Below are 18,263 nucleotides of genomic sequence, written 5' to 3'. Positions count from 1 at the left end.
GAACCCTATCCTCGTGTGAGAAGCTATTTTAATGACCTTATGAACATGTTTTGCTGTTCCACTTGGCTTTTCTCGGTTATATCATGGCACATCGACGCCGGTGGTTTGTCGGATACATAGCGAGGGCGCCATTTTGATTCATGTGCCCTTTTTTTTTTAAACTGATTTTCTGTATGAATGCAGTGGTAACTGAAAAATGTACACAAAATATTTAACTAATGTGAATATAAACTTACACTTTACTAATCAGACGTCAAAATAATGGTTCACTTCGCAGGAATCACCAAATTTTTACCATTCAATAAAAATATCAATTGCTTTAAGCAATATTTGTTGACGTCTTTTTTCTCTGTATAATCACGGCTTAAATTCCGTAAGTAAAAGTTTTACTTCGTACCTTAATTTTATAACTCAGCATTTTGAGTTTCCAGAGACACTACTGTAAATAACGAACACTATTTGATATGTGATCAAGATAAGTGGAAATAGATTTGGACGGAAGTGAACTCCTAAATAAATTTAACGTATTTATGTGCACTTAAGAAAACTTAAAATGTTAACTATTACATACAGAAACACATTTGTTGTCGCTTTTTAAAAAATACACAATATGGTCACTGGGGTGCTTCGGTTAAGCGTCTGCCTTAGGCTCACGTTGTGAATTCCGCATTGAACTCCTTGCTGGGTGGAGAACCTGCTTCTCCTTCTGCCGCTTACCCCTTCTCCTACTCCCTCTCTCTCCTGCGCGCTCATTCATAAATAAATAAATGAATAAATAAATAAATGAATAAATGAATAAATAAATAAATAAACTCCTTACTGGGTGGAGAACCTGCTTCTCCTGCCACTTACCGCCTACCCCTTCTACTCCCTCCCTCTCCTGCGCGCTCCTAAATAATTAAATAAATCTGCTTCTCTGCAGTTTACCCTTTCTGCTCCCTCTCATAAATAAATAAATAAACAAATAAATAAATAAATAAGACAGAAGAGTAAGAAAGTCTTTTAAAAAATACTCCACACTATTTTTAAGTAATCTCTACACCCAGGGTGGAGTAGCATGCTCTACTGAGACAATCAGACACACCGCATGTTTCACTTTTAAGTAAGAAACAAAACAGCTTAAATTTTACCTACGCTGTGTGTTAAAATTAGATTTTTTTGGCTTATAATTTATTTTTGTAATGTGTATATGTTTTTAACCAGCTAACAGCAAAATGGTGGAAGCAGATAGACCTGGGAAGCTGTTTATAGGAGGCCTCAGTATCGAGACTAATGAAAAGACTCTTGAAGCAGTATTTGGGAAATATGGTCGTATAGTAGAAGGTAACTCTTAAAACCAACATCTATGTTAATGTTCAAAGCAAATTATACTAAATATATATAAATGAACAGCTAAGCTAAAATTCTATTTTTGAAAATTATTTGAGCACTTTTTCTTAATATTTGTGTTTCATATTGGGAAAGCACTAATAGCAATGAATGAAAGGGTCCATCTACAAGTCTCTTACTATTGAGAAGGAAAAAAAGGAACAGCAAATAAATAAAATATGTATACTGTGGAGGTAAGACTTTGAAATAGAGAATATAGGCTAACTGTAGAGTTCTTCACTGTTAACTTTTAGCAACCAAAATGATATAAAATGTAGTTTTTAACCTGCAACAATTTTTTTATTGTTATATCCAGGACATAAGTTAAAAAGAACTTAGTTTAATTAATTAAAAAGAACTTTGATGAAAAGGTACATTGATAATTTTCAAAATATTAAGAAAATTCACATTTATGTAACATCAACTTTAAAATTTTACATGCACTACAGTTCTTTTGATGAAGGATCGGGAAACAAACAAATCCAGAGGCTTTGCTTTTATTACATTTGAGAGCCCTGCTGATGCTAAAGATGCTGCCAAAGATATGAATGGGAAGGTAAAAGAGTCTCTTAAAATTTTTTAGCTCTGTTCTTCATCGAATAGTATTTTTAGATTGTTTTTGCTTTTCTAATTTTTTGAGGTAGCCTAATGTGTATGCCAAAATTCTTGTGACTCTTCATCACTCTTCTTTTTGTCACATAAATACTGGAAAGTGTTGTTGGAAGGAGTGAAATGAACGTTAACTTTAGCAGTATATGTTAATGTATTTCTATGCTAATATTCCAGTTTAAAATGTTTTTTTAAAAAATCTGCATAAAAATAATACAACAGAAGTAAGATAGTGTTTATAAAAAGCTGTTGAAATTCATGGAAGTGTTTCTGTAGCATAGAAGCTTAGGAAGACAAATACGAAAGATTAATTCCTGTTATTTGGGGAAAACAATTCTTGACAAAGTTAATACTTGAGCAGAAACTTTACATTCATATAGGCATTCAATTCTTGAGGACAAAAAATAATAATGAGTTAACTGTTGAAGTGGTGGTCAAAGTAATTATCTGGTCACCTGCACCTAACTTTACCCTTCTCTCCTTAGTAAGTTTTTATTCTGTAATCAGTAATTTTTGTAAAATTGATAAGTGATTATTTTACTGTAGTGGTTGGGGGTTTATTTTGATACAGTCTTTAATGTACTGATGAATAAAGAAGGTAGTTTTTTTCTTTCTGGATTTTAAAATCCAGTAATTGTCTCCTATATACTTTTAAGTTTTTCAGTGATTCTGTTAAAATACTGAATACTTTATCACACTCCAGGTCACAACATTCTAGAATTTTGGGCTTCTTTGTTTCTTAGATTCTCCTGATCTGTTTTATGGCTTTATTATTCTTTAATCTCTCCTCAATATTTTTTAGCCTGGTCAAGACTTGTGTGGCCTCATAAATAGCATTTTCAGTTTCAAAAACTCAAGTTGCGTACTTACCCCCAAATTTTATCTCTTTACTTTATATTGTATGTAGTATCTTTTTATACTCATTATATTATAAATCAAGTTTGTTTTTTAACTTTTCAATCATTTTATTATGTTAATTAAGTTCATTTTAAAATTATTTGCAGGACTTTTTAAGTTCACATAATGTGGAATACATATGTTAGTTTTCTTTTTTTTTCTGTAGATTGGTTTCTGGTACAAAGCAGACTCTCACTACATACTGACCTTTTTACTTTGCTTTTATATATTATGACTGTTATTATATAGAAGTTGGATTTGACTAAGGATTTGGTGTTGTACACACAGGTAAATTAGACTTATTTAAAACAATTGATGATTCTTCTGTGTTCTGATTTTCAAGGACAAGGACATGAGTTTGTATAGACTTTATTCCTAAATTCTTTCATTCAGCAGACACATTATTGAGTACTTATGTGTTAGCCTTTGATAAAGCAACTGAGTAATGGTTGTAAATCAAACTACCTGCTTTCTTGTATTTGAGGGTGAAAGATAAGAACTGTATAAATGAAAGTACATATGATTAGTTTCATATGCATAAGAACTTTATAAGAAGTTAAGTTAGTAATTTAGTTAGAACTTGTAGTGGACAGTGTTTTTATCCATGAAGATAAAGGGATATTAGCTGAACCTTGCATTTTAAAAAGGAAATAGCCATGCATAATTCTACAGAAAATATTTTGGACCCAGAAACAGTAAATGAGTCCCTGGTTTGGGAACCGCTACTTGTGGCTATTTATTTATTTATTTATTTATTTATTTATTTATTTTAATGGTTTTTTATTATATTATGTTAGTCACCATACAGTACATCCCCGGTTTCCGATGTAAGGCTCGATAATTCATTAGTTGTGTATAACACCCAGTGCACCATGCAATACGTGCCCTCCTTACTACCCATCACCGGTCTATCCCATTCCCCCACCCCCTCCCCTCTGAAGTCCTCAGTTTGTTTCTCATAGTCCATAGTCTCTCATGTTTCATTCCCCCTTCTGATTACCCCCCCCTTTCTTTATCCCTTTCTTCCCCTACCGATCATCCTAGTTCTTATGTTCCATAGATGAGAGAAATCATATGATAGTTGTCTTTCTCTGCTTGACTTACTTCACTTAGCATTATCTCCTCCAGTGCTGTCCATGTTGTAGCAAATGTTGAGAACTCGTTCTTTCTGATAGCTGAGTAATATTCCATCGTATATATGGACCACAACTTCTTAATCCAGTCATCTGTTGAAGGGCATCTCGGCTCCTTCCATGATTTAGCTATTGTGGACATTGCTGCTATGAACATTGGGGTGCATATGGCCCTTCTCTTCACTACGTCTGTATCTTTGGGGTAAATACCCAGTAGTGCAATGGCTGGGTCATAGAGTAGCTCAATTTTTAACTTTTTAAGGGACTTCCACACTGTTTTCCAGAGTGGCTGTACCAACTTGCATTCCCACCAACAATGTAGGAGGGATCCCCTTTCTCCACATGCTCTCCAACAATTGTTGTTTCTTGCCTTGTCTATTTTTGCCATTCTAACTGGCGTAAGGTGGTATCTCAGTGTGGTTTTGATTTGAATTTCCTTGATGGCTAATGATTTTGAACATTTTTTCATGTGTCTGTTAGCCATTTGTATGTCTTCATTGGAAAAGTGTCTGTTCATATCTTCTGCCCATTTTTTGATTTGTTTATTTGTTTCTCGTGTATGGAGTTTGAGAAGTTCTTTGTAGATCTTGGATACCAGTCCTTTATCTGTAGTGTCATTTGCAAATATATTCTCCCATTCCGTGGGCTGCCTCTTAGTTTTTCTGACTGTTTCCTTGGATGTGCAGAAACTTTTAATCTTGATGAAGTCCCATAAATTCATTTTATCTTTTGTTTCTCTTGCCTTTGGGGATGTGTCATGAAAAAGGTTGCTTTGGCCGATGTCGTAGAGGTTGTTGCCTATGTTCTCCTATAGAATTTTGATGGATTCCTGTCTCACATCGAGGTCTTTCATCCATTTGGAGTTTATTTTTGTGTATGGTGTGAGATAGTGGTCAAGTTTCATTCTCTTGCATATAGCTGTCCAATTTTCCCAGCACCATTTATTGAAGAGACTGTCTTTTTCCAACCGGATGTTTTTTCCTGCTTTATCAAATATTAGTTGCCCAAAGAGCCGAGGGTCCATTTCTGGGCTCTCTATTCTGTTCCATTGGTCTATGTGTCTGTTTTTGTGCCAGTACCATGCGGTCTTTGTTTTCACAGCTTTGTAGTACAGCTCAAAATCTGGCATTGTGATGCCCCCAGCTTTGTGTTTCCTTTTCAACAGTTCCTTGGAGATTCGGGGCCTTTTCTGTTTCCATACAAATTTAAGGACTGTTTGTTCCAGTTCTTTGAAAAATGTCCTCGGTATTTTGATCGGGATAGCATTGAAAGTGTAGATCACTCTGGGTAGCATGGACATTTTAACTATGTTAATTCTTCCGATCCATGAGCATGGAATATCTTTCCATCTTTTTATGTCTTCCTCAATGTCTTTCAAGAGTGATTTATAGTTTCTAGAATAAAGTTCCTTTACGTCTCTGGTTAAGTTAATTCCAAGGTAACGTATGGTTTTTGGTGCTATTGTAAATGGGATGGATTCCCTAATTTCTCTTTCTTCGGTCTCGTTATTCGTGTATAGAAATGCAATGGATTTCTGAGCATTGATTTTGTATCCCGCCACGTTACTGAATTGCTCTATAACTTCTAATAGTTTGGGAGTGGCTTCTTTTGGGTTTTCCATATAGAGTACCATGTCATCTGCAAAGAGAGACATTTTGACTTCTTCTTCGCCAATTTGAATACCTTTGATCCCTTTTTGTCGTCTGATTGCTGTTGCAAGGACTTCTAGTACTATGCTGAATAATAGTGGCGAGAGTGGGCATCCTTGTCGAGTTCCTGATCTTAAGGGAAAGGCTTCCAGCTTTTCCCCATTGAGAATAATATTTGCAGTAGGCTTTTCATAGATGGCTTTTATGAGATTGAGAAATGTACCTTCTATTCCTACACTCTGAAGGGTTTTAATCAGGAAAGGATGCTGTATTTTGTCAAATGCTTTTTCGGCATCGATTGAAAGGATCATATGGTTCCTGAGTCTTTTCTTGTTGATATGGTGTATCACGCTGATTGATTTGCGAATATTGAACCACACTTGCATCCCAGGTATGAATCCCACTTGATCGTGATGGATAATCCTTTTAATGTACTGTTGGATTCTATTAGCAAGTATCTTGTTGAGGATTTTGGCGTCCATATTCATTAGGGAAATCGGTCTGTAATTCTCCTTTTTGAGGGGATCTTTGCCTGGTTTGGGGATCAAGGTAATATTGGCCTCATAGAATGAGTTTGGTAGCTTTCCTTCTGTTTCTATTTTTTGAAATAGCTTTAGGAGAATAGGTATTATTTCTTCTTTGAATGTTTGGTAGAATTCCCCAGGAAAACCATCCGGGCCTGGAGTTTTGTTATTTGGAAGGTTGTTTATCACGGACTCAATTTCTTCATAATTAATTGGCCTGTTTAAGGAATCAATTTCTTCCGGTTTCAATCTTGGTAGTTTGTAGGTTTCCAGGAAGGATTCCATCTCTTCCAGATTGCTTAGTTTATTGGCATATAGCTGTTGATAAAAATTTGTAATAATCCTTCCAATTTCAATGGTGCTCGTCGTGACCTCTCCTTTTTCATTCATAATTTTAATAATCTGGGTCCTTTCTCTTTTCTTTTGGATAAGTCTTGCCAGTGGTCCCTCAATTTTACTGATTGTCTCAAAGAACCAGCTTCTAGTCCTGTTGATCTGCTCTACTGTACTTCCGGTTTCTGCTTGATTGATTTCAGCTCTAATTTTGGTCAACTGCTTCTCGTGCATGGATCAGGCCTGTCCCTCTGTTGCTGTTGCAGCTTCTTGAGGTGAGAATATAAAAACTGCATTTTAGATTTTTCTATTCTTTTGAGTGAGGCTTGGATGGTATGTATTTCTCCCTTAGGACTGCCTTTGCAGTATCCCATAGGTTTTGGACTGTTGTATTTTCATTCTCATTGGTCTCCATAAATTGTTTAATTTGATTTTTGATTTCCTCGTTTATCGAGTCATTCCTGAGCAGGATGGTTCTTAGTCTCCAAGTGTTTGAGTTTCTTCCAAACTTTTCCTTGTGGTTGAGTTCCAATTTCAGAGCGTTGTGGTCTGAGAATATGCAGGGGATAATTTAATCTTTTGGTATCGGTTGAGACCTGTTTTGTGTCCCAGAACATGGTCTATTCTTGAGAATGTTCCATGGGCATTAGAATAGAATGAGTATTCTTTGGTTCTGGGGTGTAGTTTTCTATATATATCTATGAGGTCCAACTCGTCGAGTATGGCATTCAAAGCCTTTGATTCTTTGCTTAGTTTTTTCCAGGGTATTCTGTCTATTTCTGAGAGTGGAGTGTTGAGGTCCCCTACTAGTAATGTATTTTTATTTATATGTCTCTTTATTCTGGTTAAGAGTTGGCTTGTGTATCTTGCTGCTCCCCTGTTGGGGGCATATATATTTATAATTGTCATATCCACTTGTTGAATACTTCCCTTAAGAATAATATAGTGCTCTTCTGCATCTCTAACTATAGTCTGTAGTTTAAAATCCAATTTATCTGATATGAGAATTGCTACCCCAGCTTTCTTTTGAGGTCCGTTTGCGTGAAAGATGGTACTCCATCCCCTTACTCTCAGTCTGAATGCATCTTTGGGTTTGAAATGAGTCTCTTTTAGACAGCAAATGGATGGGTCATTTCTTTTTATCCAATCTGCAACCCTGTGGCCTTTTATGGGATGGTTCAAACCATTTACATTAAGACTGATTACTGAGAGAGATGATTTTAATGTTGCCATGTTGCCAGTAAAGTCTTTGTTTGTATTGATGTGACATTCTCTTCTGTATCACTCTTGGGGCCTTTTTACTTTTATAGAACCCCCCGTAATATCTCCTGTAGGGCTGGTTTCGTGGTTACAAAATTGGTTAGTGACTGGCGATTCTGAAATGTCTTTATTTCTCCATCAATTCTGAATGACAGCCTTGCTGGATAAAGGATCCTTGGCTGCATGTTTTTCTCTGAAAGAGCTTTAAATATGCTCCCCCAACCCTTTCTCTCATTCCAGGTCTGTGTAGACAGGTCTGACGTAATTCTGATGCTTTTGCCTTGGTACGTGAGAAATTTCTTTGCCCTGGCCGCTTTCAATACTGTATCCTTGCATCTAATATTTGCGAAATGCACTATGACGTGACGTGGCGTAGGTTTGTCATGGTTGAGCTTGGGAGGGGTCCTCTCTGCCTCTTGGACACGAATGTTTGTTTCCCTTGCTAGATTAGGGAAGTTTTCAGCTACAATTTGTTCAAATATCTCTTCTAGACCTCTGTTTTTCTCCACCCCCTCGGGGATGCCGATGATTCTAACATTGGATCGTTTCATTGAGTCAGTAATCTCCCGTAACCTACATTCGTGGGCGTGGATTTTTTTAAGACCATCTTCTATTTTCATTTTTTCCTCTGTTAACCCGTCCTCAATTCACTAACCCGTTCCTCTGCTTCTGTGACCCTGGCCGTCAGAGCCTCTAGTTTTGCCTGCATTTGGCTCATAGAATTTTTAATTTCTGTCAGATTCGCTCTCATTTCTGTGCTTAGGGATTCTATATTCTCAGTAACCTTTTCGTTAATAGTTTTTTCAATTCTACTCATCATTTTGACCATCATTACTCTGAATTCCATTTCTGATAATTTGGTTACATCCATATCCATTATTTCTGTGGCAGAGGCCACAGACTCACTGTCTTTTCTTTGCTGGGGGGGGGGGGCTTCTCCTTCTTGTCATTCTGATGAGGAGAGGTTGCGGGGTTTCCAGAGCCCAAATTATTGACTGGGTCCCAGGCCGTGCCCCTTGTTTATAGGGATCTTAGAGATGTGGGCTTCTTCTTTAACAATTTTATTTATTTATTTATGTGGCAGCCAACCAGCGAGAGAGGGAACAGAAGCAGGGGAGTGGGAGAGGAAGAAGCAGGCTCCCAGTGGAGGAGCCCGATGAGGGACTCCTTCCCGGAACGCCGGGATCACGCCCCAAGCGAAGGCAGGCGCTCAATGACTGCGCCACCCAGGCGCCCGGGTTGTGGGCTTCTTGATTTTTCAGCCTGCCTTCTGTGTTCTGGGGGAGGGGCCTGCTGCGCCGATACTCAGGCAACCCTGTTTGGGTAGAGTCTCTGTGTCCCCTGCGAGGGGGAATGGGGATGGGCACTCCCTGAGCCGGTATTTCCCGGCTTTTGTTCTCTGGCGGCTTTCCCTGGCGGTTTGCTGTGGCTCTTCTGAGAGTCAGAGCAGCAGCGGCCAAATTTCAGCCTCTGTCACGGAACAGAAGGATTGCGGCCCGTTCTCTACTAATGTTCTGGCAACTTTAACTCTGTTACTGTTGGTGCTGCTCAACCCTGCAGCGTCCCCGGATGTGCGCCCCACACCCGGCGTCCCAGCCCTCACTTCCAGGGCGGGCGCGTCTCTGTCCTTTGTGTTTCTAATGCCGCCAGCTGCCCAGCGCGCGCGCCCGGATCTCGCGCTCTCAGTCTGGATCCAGTGAGCGCACCGGGATTCCGGTGTTCCGCGAGATGCCTAGTGGCGCGCGCACCTGGCTCACGGTCTCAGTCTGCTGTTTTGCGGGTGCCGTCCGCGAGCCCCGCCCACTCTCCCGTGCAAGTGGCTACCGCTTCCTGGCACCCGAACGCGGCGGCTCCCTCCCCCTTCCGTTTATCTTCCGATATCTGTGCACAGTTTCATGGCTCCCCGCTTCGTACCTCTATACTCAGCGCTGGAGATGTTCATTTGTAGAGATCCAGATGCGTCTTCCTGCGTCTCAGGCTGGTTCCGTGGTTGTTTAGGCTGGTCTGGTACCTATCCAGCTCGACTCGAGGACCGGCTGAAAACGGTGTCTCCTACTCCTCCGGCATCTTAACTCCTTCCTCGTTGTGGCTATTTAGATTAGGCTAGGGCCCATACCTACTAGATGTCTTTGTAGGAACTTAGGATTTAAGATTCTTTTCCATAAGTAATACAAAATAACCAGAATGTTTTATGTGGGATAATTATTACAAATTATGTTTTTAAAAATCATGTTGGCCCCTGTGAATGATAAACCATTCTGAAAGTATTGGGAGATTAAGAAATGGAAGCATCTCTGAAAAATGAGAATAATGAACTACTATATTAAAAAGTTATTTTCTAGGGACATTTGAAAAGCAAAGCAGAGTAAGAATGGATTAAAGACCAAATAAGTGTTCTCTTAAAAGAAGGAAAAACGGGCTCCTGGATGGTTCAGTTGTTAGGCATCTGCCTTCGGCTCAGGGCATGATCCCAGGGTTCTGGGATGGAGCCCTACATCGGGCTCCCTGCTCAGATGGAAGCCTGCTTTTTCCTCTCCCACTCCCCCTGCTTCTGTTTCCTCTCTCACTGGCTGTCTGTCTCTCTGTCAAATGAATAAATAAATCTTAAAAAAAAGAAAACGTTATTATAACTACTGTAAATACAGCTGCAATCATATTAGGAAATTTCCTTTTAATTTTTAGCAGAATAAATACTAAAAAATAATACAGCATATAAACAATCATTTTGAATAAGTAATAGTAACTTCTTTTCTAAATGACAGTACACATTGTTTTATATGCCTTTGGGACACTAGAAAATTTAAATTATAGCAATACAAAAGTAAAGTGAGTTATATGTTAGAAAACGTATATTTTCATGATATGTGAGAGCTATTACTTTTTTTTGATATTGGATGATATTTCAAGGAGTTTTAATAACCGGTACATATAATTTTTCATTGGATGACTTAATGGAAGGCAGTGATTAATTAAATGTCTCATATTTGGCAGGACCTGATCATTATTTTCTTTACTTGAACTTGATTTTGATTTCAGTAATGAGTGGATTTGTAAAGTTTGTTAAATTGGTGTAATGTTACTGGTATTATACTTAATCTCTTTAGTCTTTGGATGGAAAAGCAATTAAAGTAGAGCAAGCCAACAAACCATCTTTTGAAAGTGGTGGAAGACGGAAGCCACCACCTCCAAGAAACAGAGGCCATCCAAGAAGTGTGAGATGTGGAAGAGGAGGAAGTGGAGGAGCAAGAGGGCATTCCTCACGTGGCGGACATTTGGGTAATGTTTTAAAATATAAGGATGCAGCCATAGGACTGGAAAACAGTAAGTTTGAATGTATGGAAATACCTCAGTTTTTATTTACATCTTCTATGAGCAGAATAAACTAACATTCTTTAGATGAGGAATTAACATTAATAATTTAAATATTTCTAAATTCTAAGGAATTCCGGTTCTAAAATGATTGAAATAATGTGCAAAAATATAATCTTGCAGTGAAATTGCATAAATTTCAAACTAAATTAAGACTGCAACATTTGTTTTCCATATATGCTTGTGCAAACATCAGTGCAAATCTCTATTGTCATTTTGAAATGAGGGTTATTCTGCCTTGGTCTCTTGTAATGAAAATCATATTTGGGGAAATATCTAAGGGAAATATCTAGAGCTTTCTTTAGATTTTGGAAGATATCTTTACTCAGAAAAAGATTAAAAGCCACTGCTTCACAAATAAGTATGTATCTTTGTTGTGTGTGTTGGAGGGAGACTGAATCATTGGAAATGGTTTTTACAAACTTCTCAGAGATTTTTTTTTTTTTTTACTTTGTATGAAAGGGAGTCACTTCTTATGTGTTGAATAAATTTGTTTCTTCTGCTAACCAGTCTAAAAATCAAACATTTAGCTTCTGTTTTTGATAATCAGTGTGATTTTTAGGAAACGTCTCTTAAAGTAGAATTCCAAGATTCGTCCCATTTAGAAGCAATTTTTTTATCCATTGAACTGATCTTGAGAAAATTTTACCTATTTTTGCCATATATGAAGAGTATTCATTTTTTTAAACCTATGACAGTACCAAGGAATGGGAATATATCTAAACATTTTTCTAGTTTAGAAAGATAAAATGATTTTTGATGATTTAATATGCATTTCTTAAAATACCAGTAAAATTGATCATAACAAAATTTTTTTGTTGATTTATTTTAAGTGCATTGTAAGAATTGTATATATTTCTCCTTTAGATAATGAATTTTTGATGTATCTTCCCCTTTAAATTTTTTAAAAATATTTTTATTTGTACCTATGTGTTATGCTTTTTAAAGAAGCATTCTGGACATCAGGATTACTTGAGGAATTTACCATTTTTCTCCACCCCTTCTGTTTTACCCAAACGTGTCTCTTTAATGTGACTATAAAATGCTTTTTGAGTTTTTCTAGGTTTTTCAAACTAACTTTCACAATAAGTCTTTGATTTGTATTTATATCATGTAAGAAAACATTGTTAGTTTATACAAATATGAATATATGACCATAGTATTGTTTAGTAAAGGTTTTTAAACAGTGACTGAAACTTCATCATTTAAAAAATGTTGATTGTACTTCACTAAAAAGATTTCATTTAAACACAGATGATGGAGAATATACTGGTAACCTCAACATGAGCTCTTCCAGGGGACCCTTTCCAGTTAAAAGAGGTCCATCTTCAAGAAGTGGAGGTCCTCCTTCTAAAAGATCTGCTCCTTCTGCTCCGGGGCGTAACAGTAGAGGGACTGGAGGAAGAGGTAAATGCTGTGAATTACAAAGACAGTATTTTTTTTTTTAATGAAAATCAGCTGTTTTAAGAAACTGATTTCAAGAAAGTATATGGCATATTTATTGGTCACTACTTACTTATTTTTGGTTAGGATCTAATTCTTCAGCTTCTAATTTTAGATGCAGTAGGTAATTAACACACAGTCGGGAAAACATTCCTATTAAGTCCATGTTTGGTATAGAACCCCTTTTCATTTTTTAAAATTTCCTGCTAACATGCTTTGGTCAGCAGTTTTCTCTTTGTCATAATTTCAAGACCAAGATTTTCTTGAAAATCACAATGTCTTGTGAGAGAGTATTTTGGTGTATAGTGTAGTTGGACTGTATTTTGACCACCTGGTTTCTGTTATTAATTAGTTATAAACAATAAATGCAATTTGCCATATTTTTTCTTTCTGTGTTTGCACCATGATGGTGCTTTACTAAAAAAATTCTGTTTTAAATGCAGATGATGGTGGATACATACTTAATCTCAGCATGAGTTCTTTGAAAGTATATGTGTTAGTGATGTCCTAATCTTAAAAGTTATTAGACAGTTCATTTTAAAATCATAATTGTGTGCAAGGCATTGTTTTTGTTTTGTGAGAATACTAGGAAATGTATAAATACATGTGAGATATATTTTCTGCTTCCAAGAATCCTCTCATTAGGAAGGAAATATCTAGTATAAGTATTTCATGATAAATGAATGGAAAATATTTTGTTATGTAGAACAGAGATCACTGTGGGCTTTGATGGTTATTAATAAGAAAAAGTCTTGATAGATTTACAAAATTTAAATAATAGATGTATAAACTTTATTTAAATTGGAGGAAATCATACAGGTGTATTTAGTTATGAAGCTATATTATAATATTGTTATGAAATACATGGAAGATATAAGTTCATCCCTAAGGTTGATGGAGATGTTTTAAACTGTAAGATAATAGTCCTTAGGGAATTTGAAATTACTTGAGAGAATTTAAAGAAAGCAAGAGATAAGTAGAATCAAATATAAAAACATAATTTTGAGGAGAAGGTGTAAGATCTTGGATTGAACAGAGTAGGAATCAAGATGGTAAAGAAAGCCTTAATGAAATAATATATATTCAAATTTAGAGAAAGTGAAAACTTCAGTTCTTTAATTTGGCACTGTTGTTTAACCCTTATGGCTAAACAGTTGACATTATCAGATTTACCTTTCATATGTAGACGTTCAGTGAAGTTAAGTGTAATTTTCTGTTGTCTTAATTACATAAGAAGCCTACACATTTCCAATGAAATAATTAGGCAAAAAAAGTAAGGGGGGGGCTGAATTCTAATAACTAGGAATAATAATTGGTATGTGAAGAGAATATTTATGGGAAAAAGTTTCATATTTAGGAAGGGATACACTACTTTCCAAATTAGCCCTTAAATAATATTGCTAATAAAAGCATTAGACATCAGCATTGCCATCATTACAAAGACTAAGCTATCAGCCACTGAGTATGATAAATTAGAAAATATATGTAAAGAATTTGGCATCTAATGCCCCAAGGGAAAGATAACACTGTTGGTGTGAATGGGATGAATTGAAATCAGTACTTTTTTTTTAGCTGAAAAAAGATACATAGGTATTTCAGTCAGCAAACAGTTTGAAGATTTTACACATTTTGTTTGTGCTTTTAATATTCATGAACAATTAGTATGAAGATAAAAAGAAGGGAAAGGAAAATATCGTTTAGCTGGAGCAGTTTTAATGACTGAATGATTCACTCTGAATTTTTCGTTTAAGCTGTTTGAGAAACACTGGCCATGAAGGAACAGTGGAACATAGAAAGCTATGGGAAATATTTAGGTGATATCAGGAACATTTAAGAATTAAAAAGAAAAACAGCACTGTAAATGAGCAGAGGGGTAGAGAAAGCAGTATACATCAAGTATACAAGGTACTAGAAGTTTTGAAGTTGGGGGCAGTAAATAGAAAATTATGAAGAGACTTAATGAAAGCAGGAAAAGGCAGTTGGTTCCATGCAGTGGAGAGATTGTTTAAAGAAGACAAGGATTATAAAACATGTTTAAATTAATTAGAGTGATGTGGCTATGGAGAAGACAATAAAGGAAAGTGATGAAAAATGGGATAATTACTTAATACATTAAAGTGATTTATAAATCCCTTTGTTGTATTAATACTTGCAAACAATAAGTATTCTTGACAGTGTTAGTGTGTATACATTGGTAAAAGACAAGAAAACATGAGGAATCTTGAAACCTAAAAGAATGGTTAAGAAGAGTATGAAAAGACTAAGGTAAATGGGAAAATAGTTTGACACTAAATTATAATAGCTTAATAAATACCGTGATCTTTGAGGGGCATTGAAACATTTTAACTAGGCTGGTAGTGAATGTGGAAAAGAGTAGTTCAGTTGTAGTGGGACCATTATAGTGGAGAGTATATTGAACAGCTCAAGCATGATTAAAAGACTTTTAAAAAGTAACTTGGACAAGAGATGGATTAAGTAAGACAGTGACAAATAGGGAAGAAAAGCTGACAAGTGAAAGTAAAGAGGCCGATTTAATCATTGGATAGGTGGAAGGTAGCTACCAAAATTGTTTAGAAGTTTTTTATCTACTGATGGCAATTTAAAGATTATGCAAAATTTACATAGGGAAGACACCAGAAGATAAGACGTTCAGGAATATGTAAAAAGCAGACAAAAATAATCATAAATAGTATTTAAATGGATAAATCTTTAAGAATTATGGAAAGAAATCTGTTTTGATTTTTCTTTATAAAAGTTATTGAGATACTTATTTAAGAATTTTTAAATTAAAGGTCCACCATCACGTGGGAGAGAAAATTATAGAGGTCCTTCACGCAAAGAGCCAGTCTCTTCCCGGAGAGATGACTGTATTTCACCAAGAGAAGATGGTTACAATACCAAAGAGAGGTAAAGGAAAACAAAGTATATAAACTGTTAAGTCATAGTGGATTTTTGTTGTTGAAGTGAAATTCACTAACAAAATTAAATATTTTAAAGTTAATATCAGTAACACTTTGTACATTACAGTGTTAAACAACTACCATCTTTATGTAGTTCCAAAACATTTTTATCATCCCCAGATAACCCTTAATGTTGCCCCCACCTGCTTCCAGAGCCTAACAAACACCAATCTATGTTCTGTCTCTGTGGATTTACCTCTTCTGCATAGATTATACTGATGGAGTCAAATCATTTTAACATTTTGTGTCTGGCTTCTTTAGCACAAATGTTTTCAAGAAACATGCATGTTGTAGCATGAATCCTTATTATGTTTTTTTTTTTGGGGGGGGTTATATTCCATTGTATATGCAGTGAACACAGTCTGGGGTATTTCCACCATAGTACAGTTGTGAACATTGATCTGCAAATATTTGAATACCTGTTTTAGTTTCTTTTGGGCATATATTTAGGTGTGGAGTTGTGGGGTCCTGTTGTAATTCGGTAATTTTTTAAGAAACCACCAACCTTTCCCACAGGGACTGCACTATTTTACAATTTTACTATTAGTTTACAGATTTTAATTTCTTTATATTACTAACTGTTTTTTTAAAAATTACAGCCAACATAGTAGGTGTGGCGAGACAGTGACTAGTTTGTTTTGATTTGTATTTACCTAATAACTGATTGAGCATCTTTTCATGTACTTGTTGGCCATTTGTGTATATTCTTTAGAGAAAAGTGTATTCAAGTCTGCCCATTGAAAAATGTTTTGTCTTTCTATTATCAGAGTTTTGTATATATGTTCTGGATATAAGTAACTGCATTTTAAAAATACACTGTTTTATTTAAGTTATTCAAGCAGAGATTATCCAAGTTCCCGAGACACCAAGGATTATGCTCCACCATCTAGAGACTATGCATACCGTTACTATGGCCATTCAAGTTCTCGGTCTGAACATTACTCTAGAGGATATAGGTACTGTGAAAACTTAAATTTTTTATCAAATAGCTGCTTGCAGTTCTTATTACATTAATGCCTTTTTTTTTAATTTAGTGACCGTGATGGCCACAGTGGTGGTCGTGATAGAGATTATTCTGAACATTCAAGTGGAGGCTCTTACAGAGAATCATATGAGAGTTATGGTAAGAGTCCAGTTGTTACTTAAAACTCATACAATTAGATTTAACAGGTCAGATTGTTGAGTATATAATGTTACTTTTAATTCCAGAGGCAAAACTACAGTGTGGCCTTTTATTAGTTTGAAGATGTTTGAATTACTTTTTTAATAGTCCATTTAAACTGCCAGGTTGGTTTTGAGGGTAAATTGGCAGTCCCATCAAAAACATTTTAACATTTTTAACTAACAAGGGAGAGTGTTTAACAGCATGAAGCATAGAAAAATCTGAAGGTCAGAATTTCAGCCCATTTTCAGAAACAGAACACTTACTTCAAATTATTTAACCTACAACATGCTACTTTTACATTTCTTTTTTTTTTAAGATTTTATTTATTTATTCGACAGAGATAGAGACAGCCAGCGAGAGAGGGAACACAAGCAGGGGGAGTGGGAGAGGAAGAAGCAGGCTCATAGCGGAGGAGCCTGATGTGGGGCTCGATCCCACAACGCTGGGATCATGCCCTGAGCTGAAGGCAGACGCTTAACCGCTGTGCCACCCAGGCGCCCCTACGTTTCCATTTCTGTTTAAATTTAAAATATCTTCATTAGTGCAGCATAATATCTTTTCAGCAGAGGATGATAAAAACATATTTCTTCCAAATATTTAGTACTTAAACTAGAATCATGGTGTAATGGTTCCATAAAAAGCATAATGTAGTTAGTTTTTTTACTTCATTGTTGACCTTACAGGTAGCTCCCGTGGTGTACCGCCAGCACGTGGGCCCCCTATAAGTTACGGTGGAAGCAGTCGCTATGATGATTATAGCTGCACACGTAATGGATATGGTGGAGGTCGGGAAAGTTACTCAAGCAGCCGGAGCGATCTCTATATAAGTAGCCGTGAGCGTGGTAGCAGACAAGAACGAGGGTTTCCACCCTCTGTGGATAGGGTATACCCTTCTCGTGAATCATATGGTAGCTCAAGTTGTGGGGCTTCCAGAGGAGGTTGTGGGGGAAGCCGATCTGAAAGAGCAGGCCGTAGCAGATATTAAAAACAAGTTCTGTACCAATTTTTTGTCAGAGGAAATTTAACTGCTACTTTTTTTCTGTTGTTTTAGTACTAATAAAAGGAAAATGTTACTTTAATGGGGAAAGGCATACGTTAACTTGCCCTCCATGAATTTTTGGATAAGACAAAAAAAAAAAAGTATTCAAAGTAATTTCACAATTGTTAATTGATGAAAACGAGATAAGTTTTTTGACTGTAATGTGTGCATTGTTAAAATTTTCAGAGTAAAAATTTCCATGAAATGGCATTTCTTGTCTGATATTATTGAGTTTAAAAAGTGAAAGCAAAATAAAAAAACAGGAAAGCAAATTTCTTTGGAAGGTGAATTGCACTGTTTGCCTAAAATTTCCTTGTTTCTGAATATAAATGCATATACTATAAAGCAGTATGTTACTTCTCCACAGCAAGCTGTGCCTATTTTCCAGTTGGGCATACTAAGCCAATTATGTGTTGTTCTTTGTAAGCTTAATTGTATAAAAGGTTTGCTAAGTCTCCAAAAGGGCTACAAAATAATGTGTTTGCTTCATTACTCTGAAATCGTCCTAAAGGAG

General features: G+C 36.1%; 1 protein-coding gene across 1 annotated transcript; it reads left to right on the top strand.

Moving 5' to 3' along the window:
- Positions 1–1,214: 1,214 nt before the first annotated feature.
- LOC113249526 (RNA-binding motif protein, X chromosome-like) lies at positions 1,215–17,695 on the top strand. The gene is made up of 8 exons (XM_048217591.1): positions 1,215–1,323; positions 1,818–1,924; positions 10,878–11,049; positions 12,397–12,549; positions 15,378–15,492; positions 16,376–16,501; positions 16,580–16,668; positions 17,394–17,695. The coding sequence occupies exons 1-8, from the start codon at positions 1,215–1,217 to the stop codon at positions 17,693–17,695; spliced, it is 1,173 nt and encodes a 390-aa protein (XP_048073548.1).
- The last annotated feature ends 568 nt before the right edge of the window (positions 17,696–18,263 follow it).

This window comes from Ursus arctos, chromosome Y (genome assembly GCF_023065955.2).
Source record: "Ursus arctos isolate Adak ecotype North America chromosome Y, UrsArc2.0, whole genome shotgun sequence".
Taxonomy (NCBI): Eukaryota; Metazoa; Chordata; class Mammalia; order Carnivora; family Ursidae; genus Ursus; species Ursus arctos.
Note: the sequence above shows the minus strand (reverse complement) of the source record. Positions and strands in the feature narration are given on the sequence as shown.